Source organism: Siniperca chuatsi, linkage group LG13, assembly GCF_020085105.1.
Source record: "Siniperca chuatsi isolate FFG_IHB_CAS linkage group LG13, ASM2008510v1, whole genome shotgun sequence".
In the NCBI taxonomy this organism is placed as follows: Eukaryota; Metazoa; Chordata; class Actinopteri; order Centrarchiformes; family Sinipercidae; genus Siniperca; species Siniperca chuatsi.
In genome coordinates this window covers 21,835,002-21,855,341 of record NC_058054.1, presented here as the reverse complement: position 1 = coordinate 21,855,341, position 20,340 = coordinate 21,835,002, and the positions used below count along the sequence as shown (strand labels likewise).

The following is a 20,340-nucleotide window of genomic DNA, read 5'->3' as shown; positions in this document are numbered from 1 at the left end:
AGTTATCTACTGTGTCAGGTTACAAGTTGTACTTCAAATCTTAAGGGAAGCCTCCCTCTAATACGCAAATGTGAGTTATCTGCACTACTATAAAATGAAAGTCATCAGGTTGTGTGGGTTTAGAGTCAAAAAAGTACACTTGGCTGAGACGGGAGTCACTGTTGGTTGTTTGCTGGCGTCAGTTTGTCCAGCTCTGATAAGGAATTCTCTGCAAGGCCAGAGAGAAAAATAATAAATCGTAAACAACACTTCATCACTGCAGTTGCATGCGCTGCTGGGTGATGTTCCAAAGGTAGGTCCGTTCAACACTCCTCGCAGTGACTAAATGTGGAGAAATGTTAAGGTATGACTGTTTATGATGTTGGATAGTAAGATTACCTTCCTGTTTCAACTCATCATCCTGACTACTTCATACTGACATCACGGAACCAGAGTTATGACGTCTTACGATGATGAGAGCAGGCGGTTTTTATTTGTATTAAGTGACACAATGCAACATTTGAAAGAAAAAAATAACGCTTTCTTCTATTTACAAAAAACAAACATACTTCAAAACTATTTAAACCTGAAATAAGTGATTTGTATGGCCCTCTGGGGGGGGGGGAGCAGAAACCAGCTGTGAACACAACTATGACATATTATCACCTTTTATGTTGATATGCCGAACTTGTCGGTAAAGAGTTGCTTATTTGCACATCCAGCAGACAAGGAGCAACATTAACAGTAATATAGAGTCGTTTTTGTGTCGACCTGACAAATCCAATATCCAAGTCCAATACTCACTCTCCTTTTAGCTCTGCCCTGCTGGAGGTCTGGCTCTTCAGCGCCTAACTAAATGCTCCATTTGTCCACTAGTAATAACCTTAGTGTTTGATCCATAGACTGTATATAACTATATATAGCTTATATACAGTCTACGGGTTGTGTACAGTGGGTTGCGGACAGTACAACCCAACAATGACTAAAAAGATACTTTAAAGCTCCACAGAGGGATAAATCAGAGTCGGGTGATATATGCATGCATATGTCAATAATCGTGTGAGGCTGTTACTTTGCCTGCACTGTACTGATTTGTTTGCACTAATTGCACATTATATACTGCATAGCTGATAGTGTTTCACATAAAACTGCTTACTGAGCGCACTGCCTTTTCAAAGTCACAACTGAACAAACAGACACGGACCTATGCTCACAACCAGAGACATGTCAGACTGTGACCCATGCACACATGATACGCACAACGCCTACCTCCCCTTTCCCATGCCTATTTATCCTTTTTCCTTATATTTATGATATTCTATGTTTCTATTTTATATTTATATTGAATTTCTCCTATGTAGCTTGGTACGGCACACTGGATCTTGTTGTACATGTACAATATCAAGAAAGGTATTAATATTCATATTCGTACCTGTATTTTATAAAGGCAGGGTCATCAACTGTGACGTAACTCACCTGACTATCCTCTATATGTTCGTGCAGTGGGTTTATGGTGGATTATTTACAGACACTCCCTGGTAATAGGGAACAGAGATTATCTGTGTTTATTTGCAATATAAACTAAACGGAGGAGGGTGGTGCCGGTGTAGTACATTAGGGGTCACCAGGTGACACTGGCAGTAGGATCATTCACCAATTCGTGTTTGAGTAGAATTTGTTTCCCTCCACATCTTTAGTTACTATCGCCAGCAAAAAAAAATAGTATTTAAACTAGTTTAAACTCGTATTCAGAAGAAAAAAAAAAAACATACACAGTTTGAGTCATTTTCCCCCCAGTGGATTTCATGTATGTATTTATTTACCTAGACAGATACTTTTATTTCTCCCCGTGGGGAAATTGGTTTGCACAGTCACAAAGACAACTATCTATTGCTCAGTATGGTGGTTTAGCAGAGTACTTTGAATACAGACCAGAAGCAAAGTTACATGTCACAATATAACTTTGCAAAAGACACACAGAAATTGTACTTTGAATTTTCTTCTGACTTGACTGTATTCTCGGGTTTTCAAATGCGAGAAATTAATTTTTCAACCCTACCCACAGAAACACACACACTCTACTTTCAGTACAGTTGTTTTACACTTAACTTGCTAAACTCGGTCGGTCCATGTAAAACAAAATAGCTTAAAAACATTAGCTAGTGGTCTTTCACAAATCTGACACGCGGCTAAAACTATTTGTCAAACTAAGATTTGAAATCCAGAAATAAAAACAAAAAAATTGCACAGACGTAGCAGCTCATTTGTATGACACTACATGGCACTGTTCAACTAAAATCTGAATGAGTGACAACTAAAGAGAGGCACATTGACTCAGTTAAAGCAAAAAAGCAGAGGCCCACAACCATTTTAAAATGTGCAGCTGCACTGAAATTTAGTTTTATCTTCACTCGATTAAATTAAGGCTGAAATTCACAGTTGATATTAACCAAGTCCATAGAGTATTTGTGCTGCACAAATCAAGTCTGAGCATAAAAAACCCCCACACAAACAACAGATGGCACTCCAAAGGACATGAGCCAACATAATAATTCACATTCAAGTCATTCCCATGTTTTGTATTAATAACAATAACAATGAGTTGATAAATTATTAAGCTTCGGCCTGTCTGGCACAATCAATACAATGTACCTCAGTTTAGACTAGAACAATATGTTTTAAGAATGGAAATCAAATGAAAAGTCCTGTGATATGAAGGACCTGAAGAAGCCCTTCAGCCCGTTCATTCACAGCCCAAAAGAATCTGAAAAGTCTTCCTGCATAAAAAACTATAAATACATACGGCAATATAAAACGTCATGGATGGCATGTGGTAGCGGTTATTATGTCATTCTATATGTTAATATACCTGTTCTGTGAACCTGATGTAGTCAAAGGTTTTACCTTGTTATTACTGCTACATTTGAACAGTTTGGGTCAAAGAAAGCTAAAATAAGTAAACTTCAGTAGTGTGGCAAACCTTATTGCTTTGCAAACACAAATATGGGTCTCTCCTCAATGTAGAATCAGGAAACGAGTCATTGATATTAAACCGAAAATAGTTCAAATTCAGCTCTCAACAGTTATATCACATCAAAAAACGGTCCTCATTAGGTCAATAAATCAACAGCAAAATAAAACTCATTGCTGCATTGGTTCTTTCAGTCAGACCTGGGTCACAATTCAATATGAAATCCATACTGAATTACGTAAAAACAGCGATGTCTGTCCATTAGTGAGGTCATTGAGGCTTAAATGGATATATCAGTGTTTACATGTTAAACCACTTACCATAAATCATACATGTCATACAGACAACCATTTTCCAAAGCATTTTGAACTTTTTTTCTAATTCCAAGATGGCCATTATTTCTATTAATTTCTGAAGAATGAAAGTAAACTTGGCTTTTATGCCTTATACATGTGATGGGTTCATGTGATGGGTACATGTTGCATGTCTGCAAATGTTGACTTCCATATATTACAGAAACGAATGGAAACCAAAGAAAAGCTGAAGTGCCTTCGACAGCATATTCAAAAATATGAAACACAATAATATACCTTGGAAAATGGGCAGCAGTCATGTACGTGTGTTATATTTGCAGTAAGTGGGCTAACGTGAAAAAATAACACTGGAATGGGTCTTCAAGTTAAGACTGAAACTTGGTGGGAATTTCAATTGAAATCTGACTCTGACCTGATCAGTGATTTCCCTGTTTACCACAGTAATACTGCTTCTAAACTACATGTCATTTCTACCAATCAGCAAAAGAAAATGTACAATTTCAAATTTCCATACAAGTGTTTGTGCGCTCTACGGCACATTTAAGTGTTTATGATCCACTGTCCTCAGGCCTCTTGAGCAAAGCACTGTATTTCAGGGGTGCACTGTCCGCTTTGAGCTGCACCTCCACTAACGTGAAGATTGAAATTACCTGTAAGTGGAAACAAGAAATGAGCATTATTACAATTTACTGTCTGTCAACTTGCTCAAAGACACTTTCTAACCATCCTAACCCCAGGCAGCTGCTCCAGCTCCAAGTTAGTAATGTTGTTTTCTCCTGGTTTTTTTTTTATCTTTATGCTGTTATTTTTTTGGGAACACTCGTTTTGAAGTTCCTTCAAAAATATGATCACCCAGTGAAGAACTATGAAACCATGAAACCTAAAATTCATTTGTCCATATCTATTTATTTTAAAGAATATTTTAATTTTCCTATTGGCAGGTCATACCATAACAAAAAGCATTTTCAGTGTCTGTGGTTCTCACCTGCTCTACTGGAGGTTTCTCTGGGTCCTCTGGTGTCCAGACCAGAGTCAGCTCTGATTTCTTCCCCACCTTACGAGGGTGGAACGAGTCCAGGCCTGCAACAGACTGAAGGTGGAAACAAATGGTTTCAAACACTTGACCTACCACTGGGACGATGACAACACCGCTCTCTGGTCTCATTTCTCACTCCTGAATTATTATTTTTTTGGCTAAATAATAAGTGTGTTTGTGTAAGGTGAATGACAAAGCTGAACTGAAAGCCATCTACACAGTCAGAGAATACCTCTAATTCTGTCATTTGCATAATAAAAACAGCAAATTACGACTAAAGAGTTTTTAAGAACATAAAATGCAATATCTTAAAAACACTAACTAAAATAACTATTCTACAAATGTATGCACAAATGTATATATTAAGACTGAAACTGTTCCCTGTAAATGGAGTGCATTGGAGCTGACCTTGCAGTAGATGCGTTTCTGCACTCCGTAGCGGAGAACCAGCACATCAAAGGACTGATCCAGCACCCCCATCACCATGGCCTCAGAGTCCAGAGGGCCACAGTCCTGTAGAGCACAGACCAAAAAAAAAAAAGACTCCTAAATACCGACAATATGGTTTTGACTTGACATTAAGGAACTGGTTTAAACCTTGGCTTATTTAACATTTTAGGCATTTAGTTGAATTGCTGAGCACTTTTGAGGTGGAGACTATAAGCTCCAACTCAATGCTCACCCAGGGTGAGAGCCATAGTGACAATATAACCCAAATTATTGAAATCAGGAGCTCAAATGACAAAATATAAAATATTCCCATATACTTATTTTTTCTTTTTGAGATAAAACATCTAACAAGGTAATAAGTGTTTGTAAAACCACATTTCATAAACAATTTATGTCATGGTTGGTCAAGTATTCGATGTAAAAGCTAACATTTTGTTAAAATCGTGGCCACTGTAACAAAGAGGAGAAAAATAAACGTGCAGCAGTCGAATGTCTGTTTTTCTTGTTGACAGTGTGCTGCGATTTGGCTACGCACCTTTACAAACACTCCAAAGAAGAGCTCAGAGCTGAGCTCCTGGACTCTCTTGGACACAGTCTTCTTGTCGTTACAGTGAGATGCCTGTTTTTGGACTTCTTCTGTTGACAGCCCCAAATTAGGCCCACAATCTGCATGCAGACATTCAATGGACACACACAAAAACAAAAACAAAAAAAACATACCACACATATTAAACAGACAGACTCACACAGTAGGAGCAGACCGCTCAATTAACTAGACAACTCAATGTGAGATGTGAGGCTGCTTTGTTCTTTTCTGCATTTCTCTTCTACATTATCAACCAGACATGTCCTGCAATACAACTGCAGCACTGTCTGAAACCACCACATTCTGTTGTTTGTTTAAATGTGTGTATTTGTTTTTGTGTGACTAAGGGAGACTTCTGCAGAGAAGGTACGCACTCAGTGAAGAAGCCAGCAGCCGGTGGACAATGATGTCAGCGTAGCGTCTGATGGGTGACGTGAAGTGAGTGTAGAGAGGAACGTTGAGGGCGTAGTGCTTAAAAAACTGCTCCTGCTTAAGTACACCTGTACAGAAGTACAACGCCATCTGGGAAACACCGATAACCCAGATTAAAGAAATTTACAGAAATATTCCTGGAAAGGTTTCATGTTAAAATGGTATATATTCAGTTTTAATCTCACAAACCAAAATGTTTCTGCAATATGTTTAGATGACTTATTACTTGATATGTTTTTCTTTCATGGTAACAACTATTACATGACAGTGGGCGCCTCAGTTTCCTCATTTTGAAGAAAGTGTCATTCTTCAGTTTACAAAAACAAATGTATTCCACACAAGCTTGATAAATGGATAAAAAGTTCAAAGAGAAAAAACAGAAGTCGCCCTTCAGCCCTTCTTACTGAGCTCTAACCTGCATGGGTCTGGAGCACATGTGGGTGAGGACTTCTTTTCTGGCAGTGGAATACTCATCATCACCAAGAGTTGTATTGAGACTCTTCTGCAGGTTGGAAAAGCAGAAGAGAGATTTTTAGCATTAATACTTAGTTATTCTTTTAACATCATTTTCAGTAAGTCAGATGACTCAAAAGCTTTGTCAATCACTTATTGAGCATAAGTAATATCCCTGGGAGAGGAAAATACCTATATACACAACACAATAAAATTATTTTACAGCAAGTGCAAACTACTTGTTATCAGAGCCACATTTCCACCATTTCCTTGTGTGATCATGTAAAACAGCTAGCAAACATTAGGACATCACATGGACAAGAAATGTAATCATGTCAAATGAAAATCTAAACCTTGTGCCTTGTACTATGCCGATTCAGGACAAAACATATTTTCTAGTTGTTTCTGAGATATTAGAAAGAGAATGAGTACTGACATGCAACGCTCCCGCAGAGGACAGATCAATGTCGATTCCTAACTGGTCACAAAGCTCCTGCAGCTCGTCCACCATTTTGGCCTTCGGTGGAGGGTGGCGTCTGAGCAGGGCCAGCTCAGGGAATTTGCGGTGGATGTGGTGGGCTGTGGCAATGTTAGCCAGTAACATGAACTCCTCTACCAACCTAGAGAACACAGTTATTATGGATGATAGTTATATGGCCAGAGGAGGGAAATAAGTAACGGGAACAAAGTACGACGGAAATTCCCAGCACTCCAGACTGATTCAGAAATATAATTCGCCAGAAGTAATACGTGTGTCACGTCAAATAAATGTTCATTTTGGAAGAGAAACAGAAGGGATACGGAGACAGACATGTATCTGAGGGTTTGTTACTCACTTGTTACTGTCTCTGTACTGGTAAACATAGCAGCCTTGAGGCATCATGGTCTCTTTGTCCAGGGTGAAAGACAGTTTCAACTGAAACAAAAAAAAAAAAAACACAAGGCATGTACAGAAAATGTCAGAATGCTGGTAAACGGAATAATCTGGGTGTTGTTTCTATGTATCTCTTAAATATTGCTGGGTCATATCCTGTTAGCCAGCTCAAATAATCTTATTAAATCTCTTCCAGCTAACACTTAAATTACCTTTGATGAACTATTATTTTGAAATAAAGGGGAAATGAGTAGAGAAACCATGATCAGCAGCTGCACAGCATTTATCACGCGCTATTTCAGATTATTTTTTTGGGCAGTTTTCGCCTTCATTGGACAGTTTTGAAAGTGAAGAGGCAGACAGGAAACGTTGTCATGTGACATGCGCTGTAACCACTCGGCCACCATGCCCTATTTCTTAACTATAAAAGGAAACCCTACCAAAAGCAGAAAAATAAACAGACTACGAAACTAAACATGAACTAAATATTAATTACAAATCCATCGTAGCCTGTGTTGCATCTCTGCAATAACTTACACTGACAAAGAGAATTACAATTAATTACGTGATTAAACCTAAGTCTAGACAGTTTACTTGATTACTAATAATTCAAGTAACATTCAATACATTTTATTAGTGTCTAATAAAATGTGTTATTCTTCCAGTCACATTTTGTTTGTATTTATCCCCTCTGCTCTAGTTTGTAGCAGCTCAAACTAAATTTGGACTGAAATGAGATGTAGCATTTTACCATATTTCAAGTACTGTAAATATTTTCTAAACTTTTAAGATCTACAAATTATAAAATTAATTTCCCACACTTAATAAACTTGTTCTGAAACCTTAAATGTGTTTTGGCACATGATACCCTCTCTCAGACACTTCTGTCATGCTATATTGTACATGTTTTAGAAAAGACAATTTGACAGATAGCACAAAATAGGCAAACACAGGGCAACGTGGACTAACCTGGTCTAGTCTGAGGGCTCCTCCTGAGAAGCGTTGAGCCCGGAGGTTCTTGGCAATGGTGTGCAGGTTGAGTACAGCCTGGTGGATCTCATCAATGGGGTGCTCAGGGTCCGCGGGTGGCAGCTCCTCAGCAGAGAACATCTTTTCAGGGGCCTCAATCATGCTCTGAGCATGATCGTAACTCAACTTTATGCAGGAGCGGATGACTGAGCGGCCAAACCACTCACTCAGGATCTGAGGGGTAGGCAGGTGAAGTGGAACCAATGAGATGAATCAGAAAACAGAAAATACCCCCAGCAAATGCCATTACTACTACCACCAAAAGCATCTAGAGACAATTTCAGCTTAATCAATCAGCCATCAGACCCTTTACTCCTCTTTACCTGTGAACTTCACATTTTATTGTTTAAGTGCAGCTCTAAGAGGTCCATGAATTTGAAATGGTCATACCTTCCCCTCCGGTGTGATTTTCCAAATGACAGAGAAAGTGAGTCTGTCGATGAGCGGATTCAGACTGCACAGCTCCTCGCACAGCAGCCTGGGCAACATGGGGATCACCTGGACAGTGACAAAACACACGAACACAATGAGTGCGGAAGAAAAAACGAAGGGCATGTTTATTAAGCTACAACTCAGAAATCAACAGTCAAGTCGTGTTGCAGAGACACATGAGAGCGGACTCCAAAAAGCCATATAATGCAACAAAATCTGGTCAAATCAACTAGTAGTTTCAAGTATGATACCATGTGAAGTAGTTAATTATTTAAAAAAATAATTAAATAAATTCAAGTGTCAAGAGGCACTCACCTTTTGAACCATGTACACACTAGTTGCTCTTTGGCTGGCAATGGCATCCAGAGCGTTGTCCTCCCCCACAAAATAACTCACGTCAGCAATGTGGACTCCCACCTCAAAGTTACCTGTGTTACAAAGACAGTCTATGAAAAAAAAAAAAAAAAATTCCCATCGCCCAGTAAAAACAGTATCTACAATCAGAGTTCATCATCGTCATCATCATCACTGAGCTCAACAGTTAAAGTAGTTTACCATCAGGGAGTTGTTTACAGGACAGAGCATCGTCTAGGTCTCTGGCGGTAGCAGGGTCGATTGTGAAGATACACTCCTTCCTACACATGATAAAATAGTGCTTTGTGAATCATATAAATACATGACCTTAATTAAGACTTACAGTACACTTGCTTGCTGCCATTGGATGACACAGCTTGAAATTATCAGCAGCCCAATTGTCAGCAAAATAAACAGTCATGTGTTAGTAGTCTGGGCCTTTAGAGTTCACATCTCTCCTTTTGTGCAAAGCTGGTTCTGGCTCATGTAGTATGTTCCCATTCAAAGAACATGTTTATAAAAAAAAAACACAACAGAAAAGAATGTAGAACTACATAAGCATGTATGGGCTTCACAGTCCTACCTCAGATCTCTCCTCTTTCTCATCTCCTCAGGGGGGATGGTCCAGGGCAGGTTTTTGGGTAGGCAGTCTAACACCTCATCTGAGAACTCCGAAAAATCAACGTCATACTCTGTCAGGATGCCCTCTGTCTCTGGCTCGATTTCTCCAGCTTGACCCAGTGTCTTAGCAAGTCGACTGGAGGAAACATTAGGAGAGAGTCAGGTTGGTTATTATACTGTTGAAACGCTTCCCTGCCTCAAGCTTCAAATATAAAACTCACCCTTCTGCAAAGTTGCTGTCGGCTGCCCAGTTGGTGATTCGACATATGAACAAGGTGTTGGTGTAGTCGCCTGGGCGGGAAGTAAAGTCTTCGGGACAGTCAGCAAGGAGAACGTTAATCCGTGGCACCCGGTGGTCCACAGGGGAGAACATGGCAAAAGGCTTATCGGGTAGGAATTTCAGGAAGCCTGTCGCAGCTCTTGAGTGTTTCTTTTCAACAATGTACACCACCTGGCAGACAAACAATAAGGGAAATATAGTGATGACTTTGAAATCTAAGGCCTAAGTGTTTATTTTTTTTAATTAAATATCATGAGCACAAGAGAACAAGTGACAAATTACTGCTGAAAAACAAGTTTGGTGAGCTTACAATATTGTTAATGCAAACAGTATTTCTTGCAGTTTCTTTTCATAGTAAAAGCCTTTCAGTGACAAGAAATGTGTAGATTTTATTGTGAAGTAGCCAGATAAATTGTTAAGTTGCTGTGGCAACTTAGCAAAACTCATAAAGGTTTTAATAAAGATTGGGAATAAATCTGCATTTAGAGAAATTGTTTGACTTTTCTGTCAGTGGATTAGGAACTTTGTTAAGTGAATGGTTAGGCCTTCAGTGGCGTTCAGATGGATATTAAACATCCAGCCCATACAAGTCATATAGAACCGTTTTGTCACGCCCCTGCTGTTGCTTCATGTTGAGCAGAGGGAAAAAAAACCTGTATTAGAGTGGTTATTTTTATCTGGGGAATGCTTAGACAAAAAGAAAGGGGTTCAAGAAATATAGCACAACAGATAGGCGGGAAGCTCACTTTAGCAGTCTTTTGGAGTATTTCCCCATTGGATCGTGGGGTTGAGGGGTCCTCCAGAGCTTCCCCTATTTCCATCAGATGAAAAGGACAAATTAAGATGTATTTGCTGAACTACTGTACTATTGTTTTATTTGTTTTTGCTTCTGTACACCGATACTCTCTTCAGACCAGTAAATCAACATTCAAACAGAGTTTACTAACCATTACCAAATACCCTCTGAATTGTTATAATTTGATAGCACAGTTCCAATTGTGATTTGCAATAGCTGCTATAATCACAACTCCCTCACAGTACCTGTGTCAGTGAGGGTGCTACTCTGAACTCTGCTGATGAGTTCATCCTGGTCGCTACACTGGTCTTCCGCAGTGACATCGGGCCTGGGGGTGCGCTGTGCCTTCTTCTTCGCTGTTTGCACCATGTTATCTCTCTGGGTCTCTGACTCACTGGCGCCCTCACAGTCAGTATCTGACCTCACAACCTAGACAGACACGTACATTCATCATCTGCTAATACAGTCACTACTGGTGTGTTTTTGCTGTCCTGTGGAAAAATAGCTAAAATGGAGCTTGTTATAAATGCGTACTGTACATAGATAGGTAAGTGTAGTCTACCTTCCACTGCTCCCGAGGGAGGATTTGCACCACCACTATGTCTCCATTCAGTGCTCTGTTGCGAGCTACAATCCCATCTAGAAATATATCCCGTGCGTCATCCTGCGAACATAAAAAGAGATTGCTTATCTCCTGCCAGTCTTTAACTTTTGATGTAAAGTAAGCAAGTAAAACTTTATTTATATAGCACCTTTTTTAAAAACACAGGTTACAAAGTGCTTTACATCAACATCAAGCACAAAAGCGCAAAGCACAAACAAGAGAAAAACATTAAAAAGTACATACAAACGCACCGCACAGAGACCACCCAGAGCACACCCTTGGAATTATAGAAAAGCCAACATGAAGAAGTGGGTTTTTAAATGTTGTCTGAAACAGTCAACAGACTCAGCTGATCTAATGGGAGGAGGGAGATTGTTTCAAAGTCTGGCTGCTAGGACAGCAAAAGAGCAGTCGCCTTTGGTTTTACGTTTGCCACGTGGTACAGCCAACAGGTTTTGGTTGGATGACCTAAGTGGCCACTTGATGGTGTAAGTAGCTCGGAAATGTAGGCAGGAGCTAAGCCATGTAGTACCTTATAAGTGATTAAAAGAATCTTAAAACCAATCCTGAACTGAGGCACCCCATATAACAGCAGAGTGGATGAAGACACATAGTTACCCATAAAGACCAAAAAGCACAAATCATTCTAGGGCTTTCCCTGAGATACCAACGCATCTATTTAGTCGATTGATGAGGATGGAATGATCAGTGGTATCAAAGGCAGCGCTTACATCGAGTAAAACAAAGATGGATTGTTCCCCCCTATCGGCCTGCATAAGGTTGTCATTGGTGACTCTTAACAAAGCAGTTTCAGTACTGTTTTTGGCGAAAGCCAGATTGAAATTTATCAAACATATTATTCCCTTCAACAACTTGAAGGATCTGCTCAGCGACAAGTTTTTCCAGTACAGAAATGAAAGGTCATTTTGAAATGGGTCTAAAATTGTTCAGAACTGACTTATCGAGGCCAGGTTTTTTTAAAAAGCGGATAGACACAAGCTGTCTTAAGTTGATCGGGGACACAACCGGAGGTGAAGGACAGGATTATAATAGTGAGTACAGCAGGGCCAATGACAAGTAGGACCTTGTGGAAGTAACCTTTCATTCACTTATTTATCATCGAGGTCTTGAGACAGATGGCCACTGCTATACAGATCATTATGTGTAAACTCTTTGAGCTACTCATCCAGGAAGAAGGAAGTATTTGAGAAGCTTTCTTGAATTTGGATGTAAATTAAATTTACCAAACACCCCCTAACACAGACAGAGATATTACAAAGTCATATGTGATGAGGGGATTAGCCAAATGGGCCACCGGCAGACTGAATCAGATTGTACTGTTAAATAGCCTGTCTGGGATTTCCTGAGCTCTATTCACCTTTTGTTGTCACTCAGACCTCTTGATTAGCCCAGCCCACAACCTATTGTGTTAGTCTACCCTTGTAATGGTATAAAACCTTGCTCTGAATGTCGATCTTCAGAAGAGATTTCATGACTGCTGTGAACTCTCTTTCCACTGCACAGTGAAATGCTAATCATAACCATCTGTATTCTTCTGAAGCTTAAGTAAAGATTCTTGTCTTCTAATTGGAACCGGAGTAAAGTTTTCTTCAACAAAATCTTTCTTCCACAACATCTTTAAAGAATTTGGAGGGTAAAATATCAGTTGGCAGGAGGACAGGTGCAGATGAGACATTGTTTCTATGAGGTTGTGCATGGTAATGGGGGCAAATTGGGTTAGTCAATTTGGAACATTACTAGCTAGATCAGAAGAGGAGAACGAGGGCACAATGTTGGATCTGATGCTGTTGATTTTGTTGACAAAAAATTATAAATTCACAATCTTCAGTTGAGGTGGCAGAGATAGCAGCGGGAAGAACAGGTTGTACACGCTGATTGATCGTGCTAAACAGAGCTCGGCGATTGTGTTTATTAGTAGTAATTAATTCTGAGAAGTAAGCTGTTCTTGCATCCTTAATTTTCTGATTGAGAAAAGTCAGAAGCTCTTTCATGTGTAGAAAGTGAACGTTAAGTTTTGTCTTTTTCCATCTGTGCTCAGCCCTTCTGCAGTCTTGCCTACAGATAGTATCATTTATCCACTGGGAAGATTTGGTGGCTGCTACTCACATGGTTGTGATATTGCCAAGGAACACAGGTTATTAAAATCATTAACCAGATCATTAATATTAGAAGGTTGAACTGGGCTATTATATAAATCAGAGAAGATAGATGAGAACTTTAGAGCAGACTGGTTATTAAAAATGCGGGAACATACTGTACACTTCAGAATTGGAGAAGTTGCCTGGATGGAGGAGTCAAATAGAATACATTGTCAAATAGAATGCATTCAAGACAGATGTAAATGTACTAGCCGATACAATGAAATCACATGCTGAGTTACATTTATTATACAGTATACTGTAGACATACAACAGCTATAAGGTGCTTTTATAAAACCCATTAAACAAGTTCTTGAGGCAGAAAACAGAATGTGTCAAATTCGTTCTGGGCTGAACTTACAGGAGATGGGATGAAAGCTTCATGGTATTTCTTTGGGTTGATTCTTAACTGTCCCTGTAGAGAAAGAAAAATGTAGAAATTAACTCACCAGTATACTGTGAGATTCGCTGCTGTAATAATTACAAATGTTAATATACCAGGTGTTTAGGTGCCACTTAGTTCACGGTCTGGCTTAGGAACTTGACCTTGAACTAAGTGGCATGACAAGTATGTGGTATTTAGATAGGGTTTTTGTCTGTTGACAGAAGGAACAAGTTACAGATTTTTAGAATTATGTAATCAAATATTTCTAAAACTTGTATACCGAAATAGTTTGACCACCTTGAGTAATTTCATCCATACTCAATATGGACTCGATATAGATTTTAATACAGTCTCAGAAACAGTAACTCTGGGTTTGTACCTGAATGAGTTCTCCTCTTTTAAGGCCATGGGAAACCTCCTCGGATGTCATGTAGGATTCAAACACTTGTTTCTTTGATCCTCTGCCTCCTTTGTTCTTAGTCTTGTCAGCAGGAGAATTGGCACTTGAAGCTGTAAATGATTTACCTCACTGATTTAATCCATCATAAATGATCAAATGTATGACACTACTTTATCATAGCAAATACAATTTGTGTACACCTGCTGAGAATCAACATCTCAAAAACTAACCTACAATTTACCTCTGGACTGCAGCAGTTTTTTGTCTTTACCATGAGGAGACTTGGGCCTTGACATCTGAGTGTCTAACCCAGATTTGAATGTCCCTTCTTGGCTTTTCTCCTCTTCTGGGTGATTTGGCAGGTTTCTTTTCTTTGACTTCGTCATCTTCTCTTGCTCCTGTCCACTTGTACTGGCTTTCTTTGGGGACTGGGGACGTCGAACAAATGAGTCGGTTTCTTTAGAGTCCTTGTTTTTCTTCTGCTGCTGTGGCTTCTGGTGTTTCTTTGAGTCACTGGGTTTTAAAGAGCAGAGTTCCTCGCCAGACTCGATGTCTCCATCCTGGCTGGTGGTGGTGTCCCTTCTCTGCCCCCGTCGCTGCCTGTCAGATACACTCTGCTTCCTTTCACAGTCCTGCTGAGCACTGCGGGTGCTTAGTTTCTCCATATACAAAGACAGTGAACTCTCCTCTCCTTTACCTTTCATGGAAGAGGGGGAGAAGTCACTCGAATCAGAGAAATCATTGGGCACTTGGTCCCTTTTTCGCTGTGGTATGTTCAGCTTGTCACTCACGGCTTTGGGCAGTGTGCTTGGCCCATTTCCTTCCCTTTGAAGCAACGTGTCCTTTGCATATTGTTCTAGATACAGACTGAACTTGCTGCTGCAGTGCTGGCTGAGAAGCCTGGCATAGGCATCTTTCTGAGGAGGAGTGCTTGACTGATTCTGGCTGCGCTTTGGCTCTCGATTCAGGTTAGCCTTCTTAGATTGCCGAGGAGAATCCATATGGCAATCCGTAAAGACGCTGTCTCTGAAACGGCAAAAAGCATGTACACTGTAAGTGCTGCCATTCAAGCTTGAGTCAATAAACGTAACTTTTAGGTAAGGTAGCTTTAATTAAGCAGCAATGCTTATAATTCAAAAACAGGAGATCATTACCTAAAGTTAATTTGAAGAAAATGAAAGCAACTCTTCAGTAGCTGACTAATTGCTGAGTAATCCACTCATTTTACATCATGCAACCTAGTGAGCTAAGTAATAATAACAAACGTAGACATGACTGTTAACGTTAGTTAGCCAAGTTAATGTTAGCTACAGTTACATTCTTTGGGATGATGTTTATACGAGAAAACACTGTATCATCCCACTATCTTCGGTTTTAACGTCTCGATAAGCTAAGAATGCCTTTTAAAACATATCCTACCTAGCAGCTAACATTAACAGTTAACTAACGTTAGCTAACAGTTATTAGCAGTGCCTGACTAGCATCGAACGTTACTTCAAACGGCAGGTGTCGGTTTAACGTTAACTAACTACTTGTATGTCAGACAGACCGCGACCCTGACCACGATAAACGACTCAAACATGGGAGGAAAGATTGTTAAACATTAACGTTACCTTATTCACTACGTGTAAGTTATGTAACTTAGCTGTCGTTCAGAGCAATGCTAGCTGATACATTCACTTCCTCTATCGTCATGAATGGTAACATTCATGCAACCTTTGAGTGTTGTCGGAAATATCGGAATTAGCCGAATGCACAGAAGTCAAGATTTGTTTAAAATAATTCTGTGGATATATATATATATATATATATATATATAAATTTGTTCCCAGGAACGTTGGAAGGAAACGTGAAGGGGCAATCCTGTTACTACATAGATTTTGGACATTACACTTATCAAGCCCTGAATTAATCAGGCGCTACTTTGTGGATATGTCCCATTGACACTGAATTTCTGAGTGACTCTGTGGGCTCATAGCTTTTTGTGTGAAACATTACACCCAAATGAGTCATTATCCAAGTAAATTACTATGGGTGCTGTCATCACTCCAGTATTCACTGAGGAGCTCCATGATTTGTCTGTAGGACCACTGGATGGGCCTGGCTGGAAACGTAAGAGGAACACAAGCAACCTCTAGAGGGCAGCAAAGACTAAATATTTCATGTATTTGATTATACAGCAACACATTGCTGTGTGTGTCAGTTTTGTTCAAACAACTTATCCTGCATAATGAGAATGATAAGAAGAAGGTAAACTTAAAATTCAGTCAGACAGAGATGTTTGTGTGTGTGCAGACTAGGTGTGAGTGTGTGCAGGCATGTGTAATTTTATAGGATAAATATAGTTCTTAGCTATCACCTGTATTTGCTGGAGATTGTCTTCTCTCTCCTGACAAGCTGATTTCACACCTGTCTGTTCACGCTTGCTTCGCTTGCATAGTACAAGACAACTCCTGAAGGTTCACACACACACACACACACACACACACACACACACACACACACACACACACACACAGACACACACACACGTGTCCTTTAGTATAATTCCCCAGGGATAGTATGGGGGTGGTTTTTGAGACACAGGCTAGGTGTATGGGTGCAGTCAGATGGGGCTTTCAGACATCTGAGGGTATAATGTAGATGAGCTTGTCATGTCTCACCTTGATAGAGGCCCAGAATTTCTTGCAAAAGTCGTGCACAGACACTGATGCCTTCAGGTTGTGATTAAGTTATTCACAGTGAGAGCTTTGCATGGTTGAGGAGAATAGAAAATTAGTCATTGACAACATCACAATGCACATATTTTCAGGCACTTCAACAAAACCACTCTGTCTGTGGAAACATCTGGTCTCTAATTATACCCCACCTGTGCAGTATTGTTTGTCAAACAGAGATAACGTGATAAGGCTGTAATTTGATTATTTATATGATTTAATTAAGTCTCACCTGCTGTTGCACTATTAGACTGTATTTATGCCTAACTGGTTTAAACTGTACTTACAGCTGGGAAACTGTATTTTAGCTATATTGAACTAATACTGAACTAAACTAACATAACCAAGGGGATCATATACTGGTACTGATGCAAGGCGAGGGTCAGGGACCCCATATGACTTACAGGCAGGTGAAGCATCCAGCAACATTGGACATTTTTATTTGATAAATGGGAGGAAGGCCAATTAAGGGCGGTTCTATTAATCTGCATGTGTGAGTTAGCAACAGCACAGACAACTACGCAGGCAGAATTGGCCACTCCACATATTTGCAGGTCTTTTCTGACTCCAAATTCAGCAGCACCAACATTTGGTAAGATATTGTAACACTACACACTCAGACCATTCATTTGGAGCATTGATTGCTGATAAATTGGGCTTCCTTTGGCAGACTGTACCTTGGGAAATTAACATGTTAACATTTCAGCAGCGTTTTTCATCTTCATCAGGCAACTGCAGTTGATCTGGCAGCTAGATCATTGGCTTTTAGCAGACTCACTCTAATGGGGGCACAAAACTGGTTGATTCGACTCAGAATTAGTTCTGATGAGCGACCGAACTTGGGCGACTTAACGTTAAAGATAAAATGGGAAAATGGAGCTTAAAAAAAATCACATCTTTCCTATTTCCATCATTTTCCCCCATCAGTCTTCTTCATCTTCTTATTCGTCACATGCTGTTATCTTTTTGATACCCTGCTGGCTAGTAAGGAGAACTGTCAGAGGAAGAGACATGAGTAGCCATATCCATCACCGCATCAAACTCATTTTAAACCAAGTCAGTAACCGTAGTTTCCAACATTCCCACTGAACTTCCAGCAGCAGCACAGCAACCAAAGTATGAAAATATTTTGAGCTTTGATGTTTGACAGCTTCTACATTAGCACAGATGGAAAGCTGTGGTTGAAACTGAAGCTGAATCAGAAGATGCTGTTATGACAGTAAACTGCTTCTGTGAAAGGAGCACATAAACACCATAATTCATACCTATAAATATGCAAATCTTACACAAGTGTGATATGGATCAAGACAGATGACTGAATATAATTTGGAGAAAACTTTAAGCCTCTGAAAATGAGCTTCCTGTCAATCAACTCAATGTTTTCTTGATATGATTCAGGGCATAAAACACACAGTTGTGAGGAATGGTTATTGATGTCTTTTCCAGTTCCTCTCCAGTTAGTGTTTGATTATAGATTTTCATTCAAAACACACCCTTAAAAGCACAAAATTGTAAAATTGAGCCTTGGTCACCTTCCCACTGACAGGAACTTGTTCAGCTCCCTGTATGGGTGCGGTGGCAAAGCAGACTCCTGCATGTACAAAAAAAAAAAGAAAGCAAAGGCATCAGAGGAAACACCCTTTTGCTCAAAAGCCTTTCCCCTCTTCCCTTGCTCTCTTCTGAGGAAATCTAAAGGAACCTCTGGGAGAACAGGGAGCTGGGTGGAAGAAAGGCTGGTGCAGCAGCCTCTCTGCCGCTGTTGCGGTTGTACGGACACAAGTTGTAAAGCATGCAGATGAAGCAGTAAATTCTTATCAAATATTCATCAGGCTAGGGGAGGCAGTGCAGCTTGTAAAAGAAGATGAAATAGAAATAGAGGGGGCAGGAGCAGTCACTTCGTACAGTTTCTCGTCTCTTGCCTTCTGATGCTACACCACTTGGTACTGTCTCTTTTCCTCCGCCTAATTCACCATCTCCACCACATACACACCTTTGTTGATGGGGCCCGGAGGCTGCTTAGTCATTTAAGCCAATGCACAAAAGGGAATGAAAGAGTTGAAAGCGATTTATGTGATTTACGAGCACTTTCTTGTCAGTAGCATCAGTTCTATCACCAGTTATCCATCTGCCTGTGAATATCTGTTCTTATCATTTGCATCATAACATGTCCAACTATAAGGCTGATTTGTCAGAGACTGATGGGTATGTGAGTGTGAATGTGTGTGTGTGTGTGTGTGTGTCAGAGGGCTACCTTTCTCATCACCGGCTGCATGGGGAGATCTCTGCGGTCGTCACCTTGCACTGCCATGGCAACGGCCCGCGAGTCACCCCAGGCGAGCTGCACGCTGCAACGGCCATTTCCAAGTCATTCTTCAGGGCTGACTGCCGATGAGCCGCGGAGAATGTCAGAGCAAGACCGGGGATGGACACATGTACACAAACACTCCCACACACAACAACAGAAGCTATGCAAACACATGTTGTTGTTGTTGTTTTAATGATCAGTGGCCTCATGAAGTATCCAGTGTCCATCCTCGCTCATCAGTCAGGCAGGGGACATGCAGATGTTCACCTCTCTGTAAGGGATTGTTTTTTTTTTTTTTTTTTTTTTTACCGTATTCTACTTCCATTTGTAACTTCGACATCTTTCAGTTTCAAAACACAAATGTTTGTGTCAACCAAAAAGTTCCCAACACAAATTCTGGCAGTTGCGTTTAAAATGGTTTAATGTTGTGTTCACAGCACGTGTTGCTAATTACGTTTCAGATGGGAGGTGTATACCCCTATAGTAAGTGTGTGTGTGTGTGTGTGTGTGTGTGTGTGTGTGTGTGGGTGTGTGTGAAGATAATGGTAATATCTGATTTTGGGTAAGAGTGTCCAAAGTTTTTGGAAGGTGTGTTTACTAAGTCAAGTCAATTTGATTTATTAGTCCATTAATTCACAAATTTGCCTCAAGGGGCTTTACAGTCTGTACAACATACGGCACCGTCTGTCCTTAGAGCTCGATTCCGATAAGGAAAACGTGAGTAGGATGAGTGCACAGTTTTAGGAAAACGTGGTTAAGCAGTTGGTAACTTTGGATTTGTTTTTTTTTTTTTTAGAAATGTGAGTAAGTTGAGAAAAACAAAACAAAACAAACCCTGTAATTTCTATGGTTTTGGAACGACAATCAAATATGGGTGTAATGTTTAGGTGTCCACATACTTTTGGCCACATGCTGTACACAGAAACGCATCTTCTATATTCAACACATAGGCCTATATATGTGTATGTGGTTGTCTCGTGTTGCTCTCATTCACGCTATTCTGCTGTGTTCTAATTTGAGAGTAAATCAAAGTGACAGGCTGCTCCCCATCCTCATCACCGAGAGCCCTTCATCATCGCCACCACCTCCGTCGCTTTCCTTCCTACGGGCGCTACTTTCAGCACCGGACAGCTCCAGTCTTTTCCCACGCCCCGCCCACCTCC

At 40.2% G+C, this 20,340-nt stretch overlaps 1 protein-coding gene and 1 long non-coding RNA gene across 4 annotated transcripts; both read right to left on the bottom strand.

The window, feature by feature from the left end:
* Positions 1-1,761: 1,761 nt before the first annotated feature.
* On the bottom strand, positions 1,762-15,924 carry dis3l2 (DIS3 like 3'-5' exoribonuclease 2). 3 transcript variants are annotated; one of them, XM_044218724.1, is made up of 22 exons: positions 15,769-15,924; positions 14,397-15,181; positions 14,135-14,265; positions 13,732-13,785; positions 13,487-13,513; positions 11,170-11,271; positions 10,853-11,036; positions 10,558-10,622; positions 9,753-9,982; positions 9,494-9,667; positions 9,112-9,191; positions 8,872-8,984; positions 8,515-8,622; positions 8,065-8,298; positions 7,058-7,137; positions 6,658-6,841; positions 6,184-6,270; positions 5,711-5,858; positions 5,286-5,416; positions 4,709-4,813; positions 4,250-4,354; positions 1,762-3,914 (listed from the first exon to the last, which is right to left on the bottom strand). In XM_044218724.1, exons 2-22 carry the CDS (start codon positions 15,154-15,156, stop codon positions 3,813-3,815), a joined length of 3,204 nt encoding a protein of 1,067 aa, XP_044074659.1. In that variant the 5' UTR covers positions 15,157-15,181; positions 15,769-15,924; the 3' UTR covers positions 1,762-3,812. The 3 variants fall into 3 exon arrangements, with proteins under 3 accessions (XP_044074659.1, XP_044074660.1, XP_044074661.1); XM_044218725.1 differs by lacking the exon at positions 15,769-15,924 and adding an exon at positions 15,310-15,707; XM_044218726.1 differs by lacking the exon at positions 13,487-13,513.
* Positions 15,925-16,514: 590 nt separating this feature from the next.
* On the bottom strand, positions 16,515-20,264 carry LOC122886479. The gene is made up of 4 exons (XR_006380360.1): positions 19,124-20,264; positions 18,405-18,463; positions 16,819-16,903; positions 16,515-16,608 (listed from the first exon to the last, which is right to left on the bottom strand). It is a non-coding gene; the product is annotated as an uncharacterized LOC122886479 (long non-coding RNA).
* Between the last annotated feature and the right edge of the window lie 76 nt (positions 20,265-20,340).

Bases quoted from the DNA above. Each gene is read 5' to 3' on its own strand.
- dis3l2 (XM_044218724.1), bottom strand. From the start codon at position 15,156: ATGGATTCTCCTCGGCAATCTAAGAAGGCTAACCTGAATCGAGAGCCA. The intron at 13,514-13,731 runs GTAAGTTCAGCC...TCCTCCATCCAG, and splicing joins AAGCTTTCATCCCATCTCCT to GCAACTTCTCCAATTCTGAA. The intron at 8,623-8,871 runs GTGAGTGCCTCT...GTCACTGTCCAG, and splicing joins GTGTGTACATGGTTCAAAAG to GTGATCCCCATGTTGCCCAG.